Source organism: Pocillopora verrucosa, chromosome 11 (assembly GCF_036669915.1).
Source record: "Pocillopora verrucosa isolate sample1 chromosome 11, ASM3666991v2, whole genome shotgun sequence".
Classification (NCBI taxonomy): domain Eukaryota; kingdom Metazoa; phylum Cnidaria; class Anthozoa; order Scleractinia; family Pocilloporidae; genus Pocillopora; species Pocillopora verrucosa.
This window is the reverse complement of record NC_089322.1, coordinates 1,865,888-1,885,989: the sequence shown is the minus strand read 5'-3', so window position 1 is coordinate 1,885,989 and position 20,102 is coordinate 1,865,888. Positions and strand designations below refer to the sequence as shown.

At 39.1% G+C, this 20,102-nt stretch overlaps 4 protein-coding genes and 2 pseudogenes across 4 annotated transcripts; 3 read left to right on the top strand and 3 right to left on the bottom strand.

Moving 5' to 3' along the window:
• Nucleotides 1-261: 261 nt before the first annotated feature.
• On the bottom strand, nt 262-4,069 carry LOC136284468 (uncharacterized). Its single transcript, XM_066174808.1, has 2 exons — nt 1,442-4,069; nt 262-348 (listed from the first exon to the last, which is right to left on the bottom strand). Exons 1-2 carry the CDS (start codon nt 4,067-4,069, stop codon nt 262-264), a joined length of 2,715 nt encoding a protein of 904 aa, XP_066030905.1.
• Nucleotides 4,070-5,102: 1,033 nt separating this feature from the next.
• On the bottom strand, nt 5,103-5,767 carry LOC131795221 (uncharacterized; annotated as a pseudogene).
• A 649-nt stretch (nt 5,768-6,416) lies between these two features.
• LOC131795218 (beta-4C adrenergic receptor-like) lies at nt 6,417-7,391 on the top strand. Its single transcript, XM_059112785.2, has one exon. The coding sequence runs from the start codon at nt 6,417-6,419 to the stop codon at nt 7,389-7,391; it is 975 nt and encodes a 324-aa protein (XP_058968768.2).
• Nucleotides 7,392-11,421: 4,030 nt separating this feature from the next.
• LOC131795232 (histone H4-like) lies at nt 11,422-11,709 on the top strand. The gene has a single exon (XM_059112796.1). It carries the CDS (start codon nt 11,422-11,424, stop codon nt 11,707-11,709), a length of 288 nt encoding a protein of 95 aa, XP_058968779.1.
• A 1,417-nt stretch (nt 11,710-13,126) lies between these two features.
• On the bottom strand, nt 13,127-13,941 carry LOC131795233 (uncharacterized; annotated as a pseudogene).
• A 3,095-nt stretch (nt 13,942-17,036) lies between these two features.
• On the top strand, nt 17,037-18,370 carry LOC131795216 (adenosine receptor A3-like). Its single transcript, XM_059112783.2, has one exon. It carries the CDS (start codon nt 17,162-17,164, stop codon nt 18,134-18,136), a length of 975 nt encoding a protein of 324 aa, XP_058968766.1. The 5' UTR covers nt 17,037-17,161; the 3' UTR covers nt 18,137-18,370.
• Nucleotides 18,371-20,102: the final 1,732 nt, after the last annotated feature.

Below are 20,102 nucleotides of genomic sequence, written 5' to 3'. Positions count from 1 at the left end.
CGCGTGTTAAGCGACTGCAGGTAATCAAGGAAAACCGATAATACGGACTTTAAGATTGAGGACGGGGGCTTCTATTGAGAACGTCCTAACGGAGGAGAGCCTGGCTAGAGTAAAGCGTCGTTTACGCGGGAAATTTGGCGTTAAGATCCACTCGATCCAATACGTTTAGAATTTGGAGGACGTCTAACCATCATGGCTAATTTTAGGGAAATGCGTGATCTTTTCACACTTTATCATTCATCAGAGGTCATGATGAAGAGTTCATTTTACTGTATGATACACTCTCTTCAAAGTACTTACATCTTCCGCATGAAGACTATCAGCTATTTTCCTTCGACCATATGGAACCTGACCAGTGTAAAGCACAATTCAGATTCTGTAAAAACGACATCCTTTTGCTTGTCGATGTTCTGCAAATACCAGCAGATTTGGTTAATTCTCAAGGAACTATTTTTGGTGGACTGGAAAGCTTCATTTGTATTTTACTCAGAGAATTGGTATATCCATGTCAATACAGTGATTTATTACAAAGATTTGATCTACCAGTGCCCGAGTTGTCTATGATAAGTAGCACTGTTGTGAATTATATTTATGAGAACCACATGAACCTTTTAGCTTGGACTTTCATATATAGTGTCTATATAGTGTCTTTATTGTTCAAAAGATAAAATTACATATCTTATGTTACATTAAAAAAAAGGATGTAAATAAGCTTAGGTGTATCTAAATAAGATAAGTATATACGTGGAAACAAATACAAAAGTCTAATACAGGAAGTACACTTTTACAAAGCTACATTGTGCTTAAAAACAATTCTATTAAAAAATGTATTCTTAAAACGGTTTGTGCGAATAGCGGGCATGACAGGGGATTTATTTCTCAAATTATACCTCGTGATCTTGGTCTCAGGGAAGTAGGCTCTAAGAGGATGGCTCAGGATAGTTGAAACCTTGCGACAAATTTTGTGATCTTGCGTTTTAAGTAAGTCACCTATCACTAATTTCTTAGATATGTAACTACGTTTAAAACAACGATCTAAAAACTGCTGGGCTATAGTTAGCTCTGACTCAGAGGCCCCATGCACAGATAGAGCATAAGTAATATTAGGTAGGACAATGGAATTAAATAAAACATCTACTTCTGCTTGGCTACATCCTTCTTTGCGGAGGCATCTGATAACGTATAAACATTTATTAGCTTTACCTAACTTTTCTTTTAGGTGAGTACTGAATTTGCAGTTCGGCTGAAACGTGAGACCAAGAATGGTTATTGTACTAGTCTGAGGTATGCCAAAAATACTTTTGTAGGCCTCAGCAGTGTGACCTTTTTTATACATAATAAGCTCTTTACATTTAGTAGAATTTGAATTCATTCTATTTTGGCTTGCCCACTGTAAAAACTGATTTATTAAGTCTACAGAGTGATCTTTATAATAATATACCGGAGCAATAATCGTACAGTCATCAGCGTATTTGAAACCAAGTGTCTCGTTCCCTAATTTAATTTCCAGATCGTTAAGAAATATATTGAACAAATAAGGTCCTGAAACACTACCCTGGGTTGTGCCCTTGTGAACTGTTTTCCAATTACAGACATGATTCCCGAAAATAACTCTTTGTTTTCTATCTCGCAAAAAACCTAACCACCAGTTTATGATATACGGGTTAAGTGGTAGACTCTTAAGTTTCTCAGCAAGGAGTTGATGGCTCACAGAGTCAAAGGCCTTACTGAAATCCATCGCGAACATCCGCACTGCCTTGCACTTGGGATCATCAAGAAACTTGCAGATCTTATTCTGTATAAGTAGCAGAGCATCTGTGCAGCTCCCTCCTTCTCTATACGCGAATTGACTATTCAACAGCTGTTCTTCTACCGGCCTTTGGGCGTGAATCTTATAGACTGCCTTTTCCAGGGCTCTTGCTATTACAGGGGTTACGTTGATCCCCCGGAAGTCCCCTCTTGCCACTGGAACATCAACTTTTGGCAGTGGGTTTATACTTGCCCTTTTCCACGATCTAGGCCATTGGTGCGTAGCGAGAGACAAATTCCATAGCTTAGTAATGATTGGAGTGAAGATCTCCGCATGGTCTTTCCACACCCAATACGGAATTTGGTCAGGACCAGTTGCAGTCTTCTTTAGAGTACTCAGTGAGTTCCATACATATCGTTCACTAATTTCCGGGACTTTCACCTCAGGACCAATTTCAAGTAACGCGGGCTCAACGTAATCGCCATCCGTACACAGGTCACCGAAATACTCGTTCAAATCTTGAGCGGTCTCTCTATCCAGCGAAACGTTTGTGGACCGCCGGCGTTGAGATATCAAGTCTACGTTTTTCCACCATTCTCTGCTCCCCATTTTGCCCTCCAGAAGCATCCTTCTGTTTTCGCCAATAACCTTCAACACATTTCTACTAAGCTCTCTATGCTTATTAGTGCGTAAAACAGAGATGCGAGACTTGCTACGTAGCATGTATTTAACTAGCGGTGTCATCCAACTTGGATCACGGGACGAAAGGGAAACCGTTCGTAAAGGCATGCACCAGTTAATATTTGACAGGATCTTCAATTCTAAGATGTTCACAGCTGTTTCGATACTATCCGCCTCCAAAACATCATCCCAGCATTCTGATGCGAGGGCAAGGTAAAGAGCTTGCTTCCTATGCTCACGACAATCCCTAAATTGCACTTTCTTACGAATAGGCTTGAGTTTCTTGCCCGCTGGAACTATAAATCCAATGTGATCCGTCTTAATCAGCATCTTTATAGATAAAGTTTTTCCGAAGAGCTCTGGCCTATTTGTAAGACAATTATCCAAAAATGAATCCCCTCGTGTTGGAAAATCCACTAAAGCGGTCCAACCAGTAATGCGTTTAAGTCTCGTGAGATCAAGGTGATTAAGATCGCCACCGCAAACAATAGTAGCGTTTGGGTGATTATCCAGCATTGTGTCAAAGAAATTAAGAAGATAATCCATTAAATCGCATTGCTGGTATGATGTTTTCGGGGGGTGATAAAGACCAGATAAAAGAATGTAATTCCCACTTGGCAGCAACACAGTCAGGCAAATAAACTCGTATAAATTAGAACGATAAACATCAATAACTGAAAGATTACTCCTTGTATAGATAGCAACACCTCCCCCATTCCTTAGATCGCATCCAGACCAATTCCTATCCCTTCTGAAGATATTATAACCCGAGATATTAACCACCGTATCGGGTACCTCAATTTTTAAATGAGTTTCCGACACAACACAAGCATCGATGTCATTATTTCTTAAGTCGGCCTCCAAAGCCACAACCGCTCGCACCCGACTAGTTGTTTTCCCCAAACTACAGATGTTAATAAACAAAAGTTTAGGGACAGCAAGCTGACCAGAACTAACAGAGGTGTGTTCGCGGGACACCACTTGTTTTGGTACACTGACGAGATTGCTAGGGTTTCGTCGTTTTTCAACCCGCAGCCGGGGAATAGCAAACCCACTTTCCGCCCTTCGTCCAATGATGACAGAAATATTCTGAATAGATCTCTCCTTCACATGCTGAACATTTTTTCTCAAACCTCCCCGATTACCACGAAACCTGAGCAGCTGTAGTTTCTTAAGCGTCTCTAAGACAGGGCTCGAAGGTTTACCAGATTTCTTTCTCAAACCGAGTAAATAGTTTCTTCCATAACATGGAATCTTACTTTCGTCAGACCAGGTTTGCTTTCGTAGATCATAGCTCTTCTCTGAAGAAATAGGACCAGGGTTCGTCTCCACATCCATAAAAACTGTAATGTCTATCGTTAACAGGGAGCAATCCGTCGCCGCAAGCAGTATATAACCATGTTTAACCCATTTCATGATAGGCCTTCGAAGTCTATCATGGCGGTGCGCCCTTGTTGAGTAGCACTTACGAGCTGAGAAGGAAATTCCAAAGACGTCGCAACCAACCGAACTTTTTCCTCTCCAAATAGGCTTGAGAGAGTCAAAGTCTTCATCCAAGTATATATTGTAATAAAATTGAAGCTTAAAATTGATTAAAATAGCTAATAGAAGAGGAGCCAATATCCTCGTGGCCGCCATACTCGGCGCCTGCGCAAGCAAACATTGAATGTTTCTCTTTCTTTCTTCTTAAAGCATTAAAATTCATTAAAAACAAGCTATGGCTAAGAATATTGATGCAGAGCTGAAATAGACTGACCAGTAATGTCACTATTAATTGACATTTTTTCCACAGAGGGGAGGAAGTATAATGCCGGCATGCTTGCAGACTCAGGACTGCTCAGAGATCTTAGCCAATATGCTTTTTCTATTAGAGCGGACCCTCTCTGTTTGCATGGAGATTCTGCCTACCCTTTAATGGTTCACCTACACTGGTAATACTAGTAGCCAGTTTTTTGACCCCATTCCTTCTTCTCCGCAAGAATATTTTCAGTTGGGTCAATTCTTAAGTTCTTGGTCTGGCCATGCAAAAAGGTATAGTAAAGGTGTACCAAGTTTAAAGGAAATAAAACAACACTATGTATTGAAACGAGAGTAAAGTTTGAAGGTGTTTGTTTATTATTTAGGGTAAAAACAACAAACCTCTGCAAATCTAGTGAGTAATTTATGATAGGTAGCACTGATAATGGCGAAGAAAATTAGAGTGCATTCGACATTGGTATAGAACAATACCAACTCAATAGTTCAAACCAATATTGATCAACTAGTGGGGATAAAAGATGCTGTACTAATTTTGTACTATTTAAATTCATTCCAGTTTCATGCAGTCATACTGAATTTACTCTAGTATTGTGACATACATTGTTCTTTTTTTGTTTGGCACTGTTAAGTCATTGAGACTGGATGCATGATTCATAGTTTATTTAACAAACAACATCTGCGAAAAGAATACAACAATTTTATGTCATAAAAAACGGCAGCCATTGATTGTTGTAAAAAGCGTGCAGTATGTCTCATGAACTATTAGAATCTGAACATGATTTTCGTAAACCCATCCACTAGACTAGTCAGTTTTGGTAAATACAGTCAATTTACTTTACTCAACATAAAAGACAATAAACAACTACCGGGTGGATGCTAATAATTAAAAAATAAATGACGGCCAGTTCTCATCTTATTTGTTTTTCATTTGTTGCACTACTGACTCCATAAGTTTCATGGTGTTTTCTTGCATATTTTAATTAACAACATGAAATCTTGGTGTTGACGTTCGCATAGGTTTTGCTTTTTCTCATCAATTTCTAGCTGTTTGTTGTTTTAACTCGAGACCTTGCTCATTTTTGCCCTGTAGGTATCGATTGCTTCAGAACATTTTGATCTTTTTTTTTTCTTCACCACTTTCTTCTGAATCCGTTCGGCTCCGTTTTAGAGTTTCTCCTAGGCTTTCCATTACTTTTTGCCGCATAACAGCGGCAGTAGCCTTTCCTTTCTCAACTTTTCTTTCATGCTCTTCATCTTTATCCTTATATTCTGATTGAGAATACTTCTCTTTCTCGATGATTTCCTCAAGAAGCACATCAATCTCCGTCTCCTCTACATCTATGCTAGTAGCTTTATCCTGCTCTTTCTTTTTAGCAATATGTTTCTCTTTTAAGAGACAAAATTTATCTTTCACCGCTCTTTGGGTAACTGTGAAGGCTGGATTCGTTACATCACTAAATGAGCAACTACAGTATTTCACAGATTAATGCGCTGTTGAGTTCTAGGTTTGTATTTGAAGGGTTCCGTGGCTAAAATCTCTCGTAGAAGGAGGGTATGATGCTCATCGGTCCATTGCATTCTACAGAGAAGAATTACAAATCAAGGATCCATTCTATTTGCAGTCGAATTTAATACACAAGTTCTGATTTTACAGAAAAACTTACAAAGATTTGGCTGAACACTGTTTTTAACTTCAAGTACCTGTTGAAAAAAATCCTTCGTTTGAAATTTTTTCTACATCTTATCGCCTCACTAGAAGCCACGGCCGAGAAAAAGCGTAGAGTGGAAGATGCTGGCGAGAAAATGAACGAAATTAAAAAATTTACCTTGTTTATTAGGATTTGAATCTGTCGTTTGCTAATGAACCTCGAGTAGCCTGTTTTCACGTCGTTCACAGATCGAGCACGCGGTTGTCCACCTGTTCGCACTTACGCAATCGCGTTCCCAAGGAAAAATTTACTTCCGGTAGCCGTCGTTCACTCAAGCCATCCTCAATCTTAAGGTCCTTAATTAATTCATTTTCTTTCAACTTCCCATCTCAACATCGGCTGTAACCATCTGCCGAGATCTGAGGACTCTCTACTTGAACGTTAAATGACGGAGGGTACTATCGATATCGTTGTTATCCTCAGTAAGTCTAGAGAGAAATTGGCCAGCTAAAATATCGCAACCCATTCAGTATTTTTCTAAAATAACGGCTCCAACCTTTTATAAGTAAGCGAAAATCATGAGCAAATTGTATTGTAACCAGTTTTCGCAATTTTTGCCCATATTCACCGAACTTGAAGATCTTCGTTCGACTTGTATCGCCAACTGTGTCTTTAACGTTTTTCTTACTTACACCGCCTTCATGTTCAATATTGTGGCATTCTACGCCATACAAAAAGCTTCAACGATGCCAAAAACTTTGAAAACTCTGCTGTTGAGTCTTGCCTGCTCGGATGTTGCTGTTGGTTTATTTAGTCAACCACTATACACTTTCTTTCTCATCAACTGGCTTCGACTACACAATCCTGGCTGTAACACTCAACAAGTGCGGACGATCTTCAGTGGTATATTTTTAGCTGCCTCGTTCCTTGGTGTTGTGGCTGTAAGTATAGACAGGTTCTTAGCCGTTCATCTTCATCTCAGATACCAGGAGCTTGTGACTCCCATGCGTGTTGTTGTTTTGCTGATCAGCTTATGGCTGTACAGTGCATTTGTTAATTTGATGAAATTGTGGGGGCATTTTAATGCTCAGGATCTTATAAGTGCAATTACGGCTGCTGTCGGTTTTATCATCACCCTCATGGTGTACATCAGGATATATTTAACTGTACAACGGCACAAGAATCAGATTCAGTCCATGCAAATACGGAACGAAGCTCAGTCTGAGGAGATAAAAAACTTTACTCTCCTCACTAGATCCATAGTTAGCATATTCTACGTATATCTCGTGTTTTTAATTTGTTATTTGCCCTACTTAATTTGCATGGCTGTTATTCGAATCTATGGCTCGAGTATCGTTTTAAAAAAATTGTATCTTTTCTCATTGACTCTCATGTATCTCAATTCATCTTTGAACCCTATAATTTACCACTGGAAGATGAGACACATTCGACACGCTATCATAGACATACTACGAAAGATGTCTTGGGTGAGCAATCGGCCATTTCGGATCCACTACAATCGGTCATCAGATGTCGTCCATATTGGTAACTGATCCCCTCTGTGTGGCTTACAAAGACTGCGCGCAGTAATTGTTTACGACAAAGTAAATAGGGACATACAAGATCGTATAAAAACTTAATGATAAGACCCGGCAGTCAGATAATTGCGTAGTTCCAATTTTAAGTCCAATAAGTCTCTAGTTTGGAAGGGATGGGGCTAATTTTAGGAAGAAAGCTGGTTTTGTCATCGATGAGTGGTGAAATTGTAATTGTGGATGCAGATAAAAGTGAGAGAGGAGACATGACTTATTCATATCAAGGTTTCCGTCGCTCTTAATTTCAAATCAGAATTATAACCAATAACGGTGGTTTCGGACTTGAGCTTCGGAAAAGCCTCTTTTTCCCTCATGTAAATTTTTCCTATGACTGCCAACTGTTTCGCCAAATCCCCTCTCTTAAACTAACATTGACAATTAATTGACATGCCAGCTTCAAATAAGGAAACTTATGTCATCCATCCTTCTGCCGCAAAACCAGAATTTCCAAGTTACTCTGACTGTAATAGTGGAAAACGAACTTCTTCCTTTTAATAAACAGTTAACCCCTTGACTCCCCATAATGAGTAATTTAAAAAAATTCTCAAGCAAACAGGTAATAAAAATGATAGAGATGATCAATTTGGGAACATGGTATTGATAGTAAGATTCTCAGGACTAAACAACAAATAAATGTAAGGTATGATCATGAGTGAAGGGAATAAACTTGCACGTCTTTCATTATGTTAATAGTTGCAAACTTTAAATGATAAACAGAGTAGGGTCACATTGAGAGTGCCACGTTTTGCCCTCCGGAAGAAAAACAAACATGAGCTAGTATTTGCAAGGGAAGAAAAATCGATCTTAATTATTGGCTAATGAGTGGATAGAAAACAAAAATGGATTGATCAATATCCTTGAAAATTAAACAAATAACATAGAGCATCGAGTTTGTGTAAACACTTTTGAGGTAAAAACTTAGTCGAAGGAGAATGCTGCATATGAAAACGAAAACAGAGGTGGCTTTAGTGTTATTGATTAGCCCGCACATTGCAGGGGGTTCTTGATAATAACGGGAGTTTTGAGAACTTAAAATTAATTAAGTTTTGTTTTCTTATTATTTCCTTTGTTTAGATGCAAATAACTGATAGGTTTTGGAATCAATTTGACAATTCTTTACAATTTCTAGACAGCTTAACGGATCAATAAAGTGAAATGTATTGAAAACATTAGTACGTCTCGAGATAAAAGTGTTCAAAAGTTTATTTAAACAGATTATGGACGGCTTAAACTTTGGGCATATCTATAATAACTACGTGACAATTTGAATATGCCTTACAAAATGTCGGAGAATATTTCTGAAAGCCTCGATTTCTCTTGCAACAGTGTCGATTTCTCGTGGTTTTCGGGGGTAAACAAGAGGTGGGTGATCAGTCGTCGCCAACAGAGTATGAATAAAGATTAGTATTATGAAATGAAATGAAATTATTATTATTATTATTAAAAACTGACACGCTAACAAGGAGAAAGGGGGTAATACGAATATTACAGTCTTATGGGGGATAATGTTGTTTTTATCTTGACACAACCAAAATCCTCCTTAGGAAATGAATAAAACATTACAAAGCCTTCAAGATGATAACCAAACATTCTGAACAATAAGAAATGTTTGGTTTTGTTACCTTAACCGATAATAAGTTATGGAACTTTTGGTATCATCGATTTTCTATTACTGACCTCGCTTTTCCGAATGAGTTTTTGCAGTAATCGTTGCTTTTAGAAGTAAATGCGTATAATCGGAGATTATAGAGCAGAAAGCCATTAAAAATAGTTCATCTGTCACTTATCCTCCCAAGAGGCTGGTCGTTATTTATCACATGCGGTGGGAGGGGGGGCGGGAACCTTAGAGGATCTTGGTCGAGTGACAACAATGTTTACAAAGCCCCCCCCCCTCCCCTCCATAAGATTTTATAAGATTCCTACGACCCCTCCCTCCCTTGTTGATAGTTAATTGGTAGTCAATTTATTATAGTCCCCTATTAATATTCTGTTGGCGACGACTGAACCCCCCCCTCCGCTTTTCGTTAACCCTATAACTCCCAAGATCTGATTGTTAATTCTCCCCTCTACCTGCTACACATTTCCTTGTAAATAATTTACAATAATTTAACGTTAGATCAAGGTAACAACTTCTACCTGATAAGTTCAAGTATTCTCATGAACTATTCGCTGGATAATGTATGGATATTTTAGAGAGAAATTAGTTTTAAATCATTCCTGGGAGTTAAAAGGTTAAAGCCAGGAGAAATGGACCTTGTAACAAATAATCTCCGAAATTTTGAAAGACGTCTTCAAACTATTACATAATCTTCATGGTAAGCCCGAAATTTGAGCCATCGATTATCTCACAACAAAAGCTTTCAAGCACTTTCATTACGAGACTAACTTTTTTAGCTACGTTTTACATAACTGACCCATTAACTTGTCTAGAAATTGGAAAGAATTGTTACATTATTTCAAAAACCTATTTGTTATTGCGTCTAAGCGAAAGGAGATTTGGAGGAAAAACACACTTAATTTTAAGCTCATAAAACTCCCGCTCAGCTTGTATTATGAAACATCTGCGGACTAATCAATAATTTTACGGCCACCTTTGTGCTTCTCGCTGTTTGTTTAGTTTCAAGTATGTCGATCGATCTATTTTCGTTTTCCATCCACTCAATAGCCAGTGATAACAACAATTTTTCTTCGCTCTTAAATACTTGCTCCTGGTTTCTTCTCATCCTGAGGAAAACACATGATGCCCCAAATGTGACGCTATACCATTTCATCGAGGAATCGTTTAAAGCTTTAACTTCTAATGAAAGAGCTGGAAGTTTATTCCCTTCACTCACGATCATAACATATTTATTTGTTGTTTATTCGTGACCATCTTAATATCAATACCACGTCCCTAAATTGATCATCTTTGTCATTCTCATCATCTGCTTGCTTTAAACTTTCTTTAAATTACACATTAATGGGGGAGTTAAGGAGTTGACTGTTTATTAATATGAGCACCGTACACTACTCTAACACGCTAAATTTAGCCACTTAAATTATGTGCACCTAAATCTTCCTTCAAGTTATTATAAACCAAGAAAGAACTATATCTCGAGCAACATGGTGAGGCGCGAAGTGAATTGTCGCAGTAAAATTCAGTCGTTTAAGATAAAAGTTATATGCTACATCATCGCAAAAAGTAAATTAGGTAAAACGCGGTAATTGCATGATCACAACAAGTTACTCAAAAGCTGTTTCCGTTTTGTTTTGTTTTTTCCTATTTTTCAAAGAAGGTTAGTTCATCGTCAGACTTGTGCAAACGAAAGCAATAACGATGAAAATGTGTCTAATTGCAAATAGTTCCCATTATTACATTGATGCTAGCAATAAACATTACCCTTCAAAGTGAAAAGAAGTAAATTGTAAGAAAAATACTGCAGGATCGATGTCTGCTTGCAACGTGATCCACTTACTTAATTGTTCTTAAGGTAAGAACAATTTTCTCCGCGGACCTTATCTCATTCCTTCTTAGGGTAATGCTTCTTTGGAAAAAATTGATTATATTAATAATAAAAACTCGCTTTTTCATGAGATAAAGCAGCTTTTTTGAAGATGGTTCGTGGGAATTTCCCTCTTATCAGCATATAGCTCAATGAAAAATGACTTATCAAAGTTTTGAGCCATTTACTTTCATGAGCCTGAACAGTTTCGTTATATTTTAACCTCCTTAGAACAGATAACCAGGCCGAGGCAAAAGGCAATGAAGCTCGTTTAATTTGGAAATCAGCTAAAACACTTTGATAACCAAACCAGTCTTCCTATTTAATGGGCCTCGTTCGTTCCACTAGTAAGAATTTAATGTAAAGTGTATTTAAAATTCGAAAGGATTTGCTTGCTGAGCCATATCACTAAGTTTGTCTACAATGTTCTTTCTCCTTATTTCCTTTGTCGTAAACAAACCTGGCACAGTCCTTGTTAGACAAACAGAGCGGATTAGTTGAATAACATGTCCGGTCCCAGTAAAGGAGGAAAAGGTTTGGGTAAAGGAGGTGCAAAACGTCACAGAAAAATCCTACGAGACAACACCCAGGATATAACCAAGCCGGCCATAAGACGTTTGGCTAGAAGAGTTGGTATGGAGCACATGACGGTGACTGCCATGGACGTTGTATATGCGTTGAAACGACAAGGACGTACGTTGTACAGCTTTGGAGGCCGAATGATGAGGAACTGGCACGACGGAGAAACTTTAGAGTTAGCAAGCATATTGAAGGGAACACTGAAATTTTTATGATAGCCTCCAGGAGGACTACAAGCTATCAATTATGTTTTTGTTTTGCGTACATTATTAATTTTCTCGTTTGAAATTAAAACAATGTACTATGTAATGTCTTCATTATTTCCCCAAGTGATACCTGCTTACTTTCGTCTCTTTTGTGTCTGTGTACCCGAAGTTCCCTATTTTTTTGTCGCTGTAGCACGACTTAATGTTGTGCAAATAATGCACAGAGAATTAAGTTGCTTCTTTCGTTTGTCCATGTTCAGTTTACCGTGCCTCATCAGTATCTATGGGGGGACTAAGGCGAGGTTGGTGTGGTGTTCGTCTTTGAAGTGCAAATTGGAAAGAGTGAACCTCAGGGAACCATGTTTACAAAATTCAAACGCAAATTTTGGAATAAAGAAGGTTTCAATTACGTGTCGAAAGAACAAAACCAGTCTAATCCACATGGGCAATCGGAACAGTGGCTCACATCACAAATAGCGAATGAGAACCCGAAACAAGAAGAGGCGGACAGTAAAAAGAACGGAATAACCCGACTGATGCTTTTTGCGACATTAACTCCGACGAAAAGCTAGCAGTTGAAACATCAGTTCCAGAAACTCTCCTCAGTGTCCAATTTACATTATCAACTCAGATAAAAGTCAAATTGTCTCGTAATACCCCCCACCGAAGTAGCCTACAGAGCAGGCGTGATTTTGGCGAACGAGTGTTCAGTATTTTCTTAACGAAAATTATGGCCGCGATCGTTGATTTTAATGGCAGCGGAAGGCTGGAGAGAGAAAGAAATTTATACTAAGGGAGCGGCTGACGGACAAAGATAGGGAGAAGGGTAGGGTGGGGGAGTGAGGGTTACGCCTGTTGCGGAGTTCCGGATTGGTGCGATTAAGCTCCAGCCGTCAATCGCATGCTGTCAATCATTTGAGTGTATTCTAGCTCTTGCTGGAGAAATAGAAAGATGGCGAACTCTGATCGTGAAGTTTTAGTTTCGATTCCGCTCTCTAAGGAAGCAATCAAGAGTTTTTCGGAATTTGGTGCGTCTCGGAACAAAAAGAAGCAATTGCTACACTGGTTTCTGGAAAAAACTGGTTTTGGGAAGAGCCTGATATTTCAACGGCTGGTTCCTAAAAAAGAAATAATGACGAGAAAACCTTCTACCGTAGTTATCGTTTGTCCGCTTCAGGGTATTGTTTATGATCAAATGGAAGAAGCATCCTCGATGGGATTGACGGCAGCTATGCTCACGGATTGTTGTTTGGAGGAAATTGAGTGCGGCAAATATAACCTCGTATTTGCGTCGGCAGAGGAGGTTTTTGCGAACCCATTTCTTTCCTTAATGAAAAAAACAGCCACGCCATTTCACTAGAATATGTGTGCAATCATTGTGTGCAATCAAACGCAGTCAAACTAGAGGGGACAGAAAATTCTCACCTCATTCAAGAAAATTTTGTTCGAAAAACAAGCGAGCCCGTCCGGATTTACGCACCTCCAATATGCTTCCAGATTTCAAGTATTCGTCAAACTCAACTGACACTAACTTGGTGATTCCTTTATTTAGTTCCGGCTCAATTTCTTCGTGCTTTAAAATCTCATTAAAAGCTTCTCTCCATTGTTTGGTGTGAATGTTCTTCACCAATGTTTTCGTTTGGGAATCCTTGGGAATTCTCACAGTCACGTTTCCCGACTAATTCATGAACACGATTTTTACACCATCGTTTGGAAGATCTTCCACTATCAGTTGACTCAGCATCTCGTTTTCCTGTACGAAAGAAGTAGATGCGGTATTCGCTGTGATTTCGAAGGCGAGAGACTCTTTTGATCGCTTGGGAGGAACTTTCCCCGACGGAGTCTTCTCAATCGGGGAACTGACACGTACAGATTTTAATTTCTTCCGCAGTGGACTAGCTTTATCTGGCGTGTTGAGATTTCCTTTGCTAGTTTTAACTGGAGAAGACGTCGTTGCAGTCGCGTTCTCGACAAAGTGGTAGCACTGGCCTGAATTTCGAGTCCTACGGCCACATGGTTTGCAAACACGATTTGAAGATCTCGAGCTATCTTGCACCAAAGAAAATCCAACTTGACGAAAAATTTCACTCAAAACAACCCCAAGGCACTCTTTCCGTTTCGAAGGTTTGAAAATGCGTTTTGATGAAGAGAGGCTTTGATTAGGAAGATTTCCCAACTGAATTTTGAGGAAAAGGAAACTGCGCAAAGCCTATAGTTGTCTCTCGCTCTATTATGGGACATTACACAAAATGTGTTTGTTTTTTCCGGAAGTCATCGCCAAAGGTTTTTAAAGACACTGATTTTTATTGGTTACCTGCCTATTCCGGAAATGCAGTGAAGCGCAACTAATCAGGGGGTGTATGGAATTTTTTAACAGCCTCTTCGGGCAGCTGCCTTTTCGCCCATTCCTCTGTCCCCTACCCCCACTGTCCACTTTAACTTCAAATCAGACATGGCCATTCGGATAAACGATCGTGATAACGCTAGCTAGCTCTAGTAAGACGCCTACACTTCAGGCTATCACTGAAGTAGCATCATAGTTTCTTTGAAAGCGCACTCCCTTTGTTCGTTTGCAGTTTAGATTTCTGCCAAAAATTAACGGTTTTGCTCAAATTCAGTAACCTGCGAGCTAATCTCGAAACCAGATCCTACCGTTTCTAAACTGTAACTGAAATGTAAGTTAGAACCGCCTGGCCGTGAGAGGGTTTTGGTACGAGACTACCTCCAAGCAGATTTTCTCTGCCCGTGGGAAGACTTGAGACGAATCGGGGAGAGGTGTGTCAGAGGTCTGGCAGCACTTGCAGACTTCTAGTTGAATACCCTTTAAGGAATGTAGAGAATTGGCTGCCATTGAACTGCTAATGAGGCAGCTAAAAATCATAAGAATATTACAGAGGCTTATGGGGGAGTCAGGTAAATTTTATCGTGACAACCAAAATCCTTCGACCCCCAATCCCCCCTTCCCCACCCGCTAAACACTGATAAACACTGATCAGTCCGTAGCTAAGCCACCTATTTTTTCATAGTCTGTTTTAGAATTAACGAACATGAACGAGAAATTAAACGAGCTAGACAAACGAACTGTTACACGTAGGTAGGAGGTAATCAAGAAAAACTCACACAGGACGAAATCACATGTTTCCGTATTTCTGAAACGTGGCGGAAACATGCAACTCCATGTTTACGTCTTACGGAAACGTGAAAATTAAAGCCTACGTGTTACCGTCACATTAACGGAACGGAAATGCCAAGTCACGTTTCCGTCATATTGAAGCCAGCACATTTCCGCCGTTGTTCGTTTCCGTCATGTTTCTGCAAACGGATTTGCAGGTTTTTGCTACATCTTACCAAAACACAAACGCGAGATGGTTCTTTGAACAACAAGGAATCTTAATGCGACAGCTGTGTTATTTAATCCGGTTAGGCCAAATGAGACAGTTGTGTGACTTAGGTCGGTTGGTGCCAATGAGACAATTGTGTCATTTGATCTGGTTGACCCAAATGAGACGAGTTGTGTCATTTGATCCGGTTACCCAAAGAAGACAGTTGTGTGCACTGAGCTGGTTGGGCCAAACGAGACAGCCAAAATTAGACATTGTATTATTTGAGCCAGTTTAAGGCCAAATGAGACAGTTGTGTGATTTGCGCCAGCTGGGCCAAATGAGACAGTTATGTAATTTAAGTCGGTTGGGCCAAATGAGACCACTGTGTCATTTGATCTGGTTGGCCCAAATAAGACAAGTTGAACCGGCTGTGCCAAATGAGACAGTTGTGTCATTTAATCTGGTTTGTCCAAATGAGACAGTTGTGTGATTTGAGCCGGTTGTATCAGATGAGACAGTTGTGTGACTTGAGCCAGTTGGGCCAAATGAGATGGGCCAAATGAGACAGTTGTGTGATATGAGCCAGTTGGGTCAGGTGAGACAGTTGTGTGATTTAAGTCGATTGGGCCAAATGAGACTGTTGTGTCGTTTGATTTGGTTGGCTCAAATGAGACAAGTTGTGCCAAATGAGACAGTTGTGTGATTTAAGTCGATTGGGCAAAACAAGACAGTTGTGTGATTTGAGTCAGATGAGACGGTTGTGGGATTTGAGCCGGTTAGGCCAAATGAGATAGTTGTGTCACTTGATCTGATTGGGCAAAATGAGACAATTGTGTGATTTGTGGCGGTTGGGTCAGATGAGGCGGTTGAGGGATTTGAGCCAGTTGGGCCAAATGAGACAGTTGTGTCATTTGATCTGATTGGGCCAAACGAGGCAGTTGTGTGATTTGAGCCAGTTAGGCCAAATGACACAGTTGTGTGATTTAAGTCGGTTGGGCCAAATGAGACCACTGTGTCATTTGATCTGGTTGGCCCAAATAAGACAAGTTGAACCGGTTGTGCCAAATGAGACAGTTGTGTCATTTAATCTGGTTTGTCCAAATGAGACAGTTGTGTGATTTGAGCCGGTTGGATCAGATGAGATTGTTGTGTGATTTGAACCAGTTGGGCCAAGTGAGACATTTCTGGGATGTGAGCTGGTTAGGCCAAAAAGAGACAATTGTGTCATTTGAGCTGGTTAAGCCAAATAAGACATTCATGTGAGTGGAGTGGATTTTGCGAATAGTAGGCTCTGTAATGAATTGAAGCTCTATTTAACTACAACCTTATCTTATGGAAGAAAAATAAATGACGCTTTGGCAAAATATAGCTGTAGTATTTCTTTGACTGAAGGGGAAAACGCCATAAGAGGTGTTCTGTAAATTAATTAATAAGACTTTCCGCCTACCATGAACATTATAAGGGTGCGTTTCGGAAAGAAAGAGGGAAAAAAAGGTTTACCAAAGCTAGAAAGTTTCCGCAAGGGTAAGATAAATTTGAATTAACACGTTTCCGAGAAGTAAGCTGTAGCGGAAACATGAAACAGACCTCAGTTTCCGGAACGGTTTCTTGTGTTTCCGCAGGTTCCATCACCCATTCAGTAGCCCGGAATACGTCAACGGAAACATGGAAAAGACATGTTTCCGCAACGTTTTCTTGTGTTTCCGCAAATGTAAACCCGAAATTACGATTGCGGAAACATTTGTTTCCTTTAGCTGAAACTTGACGGAAACATGCACAAAAAGTGGTCCGGTTCCGTTGTATACGCAGCAACGGAAACGCGAGAAAACGTCACGAAACCGGTAACGGAAACACAGGTTATCCGTCGTGTTTCCGGAACGGTTTAACATGTTTCTGCCACGTTTCCGGTTACGGATTCTTGCAATTTCGTCCTGTGTCATAATTAATTTATTTCCTTTTAACTTCCCGTCTCAGCACCAGTCACAACCATCTGTTGAGACCTGAGGACTGTTTACTTGAACGTTGAATAACGGAAGGTGCTATCGTTGTTATCTTCAGTAAGGCTTGTGAGAATTTGGCTTGCTAAATATCGCAAACCATTCACTATTTGTCTGAAATAGCAGCCTCTAGCGGATATCATGAGCAAATTGTTTTGTAACCAGTCTTCGAAGTTTTTTCCGATATTCACTGAACTTGAAGATCTTCGTTCGACTTGTATCGCCAACTGTGTCTTTAACATTTTTCTTAGTTACACCGCCTTCATGTTGAATATTGTTACAATCTACGCCATATACAAAACTTCAACAATGCCAAAAACTTTGAAAACTCTGCTGCTAAGTCTTGCCTGCTCGGATGTTGCTGTTGGTTTATTCAGTCAACCATTATACACTTTCTTTCTGATCAACTGGCTTCGACTACACAATCCTAGCTGTAACACTAAACAAGTGCGGACGATTTCAAATATTTTATTTTCAGGTGCTTCGTTTCTTGGTGTTGTAGCTGTAAGTGTAGACAGGTTCTTGGCTGTTCATTTTCATCTCAGATACCAAGAGGTTGTGACTCACAGGCGTGTTGTTATTGTTGTGATTGGTATATGGGTGAAAAGTACATTTGTTTCTTTGATAATATTGTGGGGGCTACTTAGTACCAGGGATCTTATAAATACAATTATTGAAGCTTTCAGTCTCATTATCACGTTTGTGGTGTACATCAGAATATATATAACTGTACGACGGCACAAGAATCACATTCATTCCATGCAAATACGAGATGAGGCTCAGTCTGAGGAGTTAAAAAACCTTATTGTTCTCATTAAATCCACAGTTGGCATATTCTACGTATATCTCGTGTTTTTAATTTGTTATTTGCCCCATCTCATTTGCATGGCTGTTATTAGAACCTATGGCTCGAGTATCGTCCTAAAGAAACTTTTACTTTACTCATTGACTCTCATGTATCTAAATTCATCTTTGAACCCTATAATTTACTGCTGGAAGATGAGACACATTCGACACGCAATCATGGACATATTGCGAAAGATGTCTTGGATCAACAATCTACCATTTCGTATCAACTACAATCGGTCATCGAGTGTCGTCCATATTGATAACTGATCCCCTCTATGTGGCTTACAAAGACTATGGGCCGTAATTGTTTACGAGAAAGTGAAATAGGGACTAACAAGATTGTACATAAACTTAGTGATATGAACCGACAGCCAAATAATCCCGTAGTTCCAATTTTAAGCATTCGATAAATCGAACAATCTGTAATGTGGAAGGGAAAGGTTAATTTGAGCAAGAAAGCTGGTTTTATCATCGATGGATAGTGAAATTGTAATTATGGATGTAAATAAAAGTAGGACTTGACTCCTTTGAATGTAAAATTTAAATAGACTCTAGAATGACAGAGATAATCAATTTAAGGACATGGTACTGATAGTAAGATTCTCAGAACTAAACACCAAATAAGTATAAGGTATGATCGTGAGTGAAGGGAATAAACTTTCGGCTCTTTCATTAGAAGTTAAAAACTCTAAACGATTCTACGATACACCGGTATAGCGTCGCATTAAGAACGTCTCGTAATGCCTTCAGGAAAAAAAAACCGACAGGAGCTAGTATTTACGAGGGAAGAAGAATCGGTGTTAATCATCGGCTAATGAGTGGATTCTAAACGAAAATAAATTGGACGATATACTTGAAAATTAAACAAACAACGAAAAGCATCGAGTTTGCCTCAACACTTTGAGGTAAAAAGTTAGTCAAAGCAGAATGCTGCGTATGAAAACAAAAGCAAAGGATGCTATAAAGTTATTGATTAGCCCGCAGATGTTTGCAGGTGGTCCTTGATAACAGCGGAAGTTTTGAGAACTTAAAATTAAGTATGTTTTTCCTTGTCATCTCCTTTCGCATAGATGCAAATAACAGATAGGTTTTGACATCAATTTGACAATCGTTTTTAATTTCTGAACAAGTTAAGAGGCTGTCCGCGTAGAACGGATAAGGCAAATTTCGGCCGATCACCGATTTCCCTAAATTTTTCAGTGAAAGTAAAAAATTCTTTTCCGTGTACAAATCACACTTATTTTGATAATTTTTCATTATTTTTATTTTTTATGAGACAATTTTAGAAGTCACCCCAAAACTGCTCAATTTGCCATCTGTGATCCATATTATTAAGCTATAAATATCGAGCGCTACCAAATCCTTATTTCCCTAGAAAGCTGGTTATTTTACATATTTAAGAATGACTTTATTTCAATACGTTAAAAAAATGATTGCATTCTATAAAATTTTTACCGAGTTATGAAATTTTCAAAATACCTTATCGTGAGCATTGAAATTTGTGAGGAGTGAGGTACATGCGGTTGAAAGCTATTTTCTCTTACGTGGGACCTGATCTAGAGTCAAGTCTATTGCAGCTTAAAATTAATTAGAAACAGCAAGTTAAACATAGAATAAAACTTTTGGGCACTCCTCATCCTGCACCGTAGAGAGCTTTGCGAATTTCATAAATATTCGCCATCTTGATTGAAACCAACGATAAGGCGGTCCGACCTGCAGACAAGTTTCTGAAGTGTAACAGCCCTAAAATTCTCGAAGGTGCCGCAACGATTATCTGATTGAGTATCAAGATCGATATAATTCATCATTTTGGCCATTTTTTCACGAAATGGCTCAATTTTTCCGGAAAAATACTTCGTTAATAATTCTTATATGCAAATCAGCTTCATGCGTTCGTGTTATAATACATGTCAAAAATAGTTTCCGTTTAGCCGTTCAAAGAAGTGTTCTTATGAATGTGAAACTCATCTGTTGTATCCTTTCTTGAAAGCTTTACGTAAAATTTTAAGAGCCAATTCCTTTGAACACAATGCGCTAAGGGAATCCAGTTTGTTTTGACAAAAAAGTTTTTAATTTCCCGCAAGCGTTTTTATCTTATGCATAATCTTTTCAGACCTCTTTTGCCGTTTTTCTTCAGGAAAAAATTCACCCTTACTTGGGGAAAAATTTCGTCTCACTATTTGCGAAAGTTTTTTAGATTGTGAGCTAGTTGGTTCTCATGATTAACGCCGTG

Excerpts from the sequence above, each read along its gene's own strand:
- LOC136284468 (XM_066174808.1), bottom strand. The coding sequence starts at position 4,069 with ATGGCGGCCACGAGGATATTGGCTCCTCTTCTATTAGCTATTTTAATC. Across the intron at positions 349-1,441 it reads ACTGTACGATTATTGCTCCG|GTTCCATATGGTCGAAGGAA; the intron begins GTATATTATTAT and ends TACACTGGTCAG.
- LOC131795218 (XM_059112785.2), top strand. The coding sequence starts at position 6,417 with ATGAGCAAATTGTATTGTAACCAGTTTTCGCAATTTTTGCCCATATTC.
- LOC131795232 (XM_059112796.1), top strand. The coding sequence starts at position 11,422 with ATGTCCGGTCCCAGTAAAGGAGGAAAAGGTTTGGGTAAAGGAGGTGCA.
- LOC131795216 (XM_059112783.2), top strand. The coding sequence starts at position 17,162 with ATGAGCAAATTGTTTTGTAACCAGTCTTCGAAGTTTTTTCCGATATTC.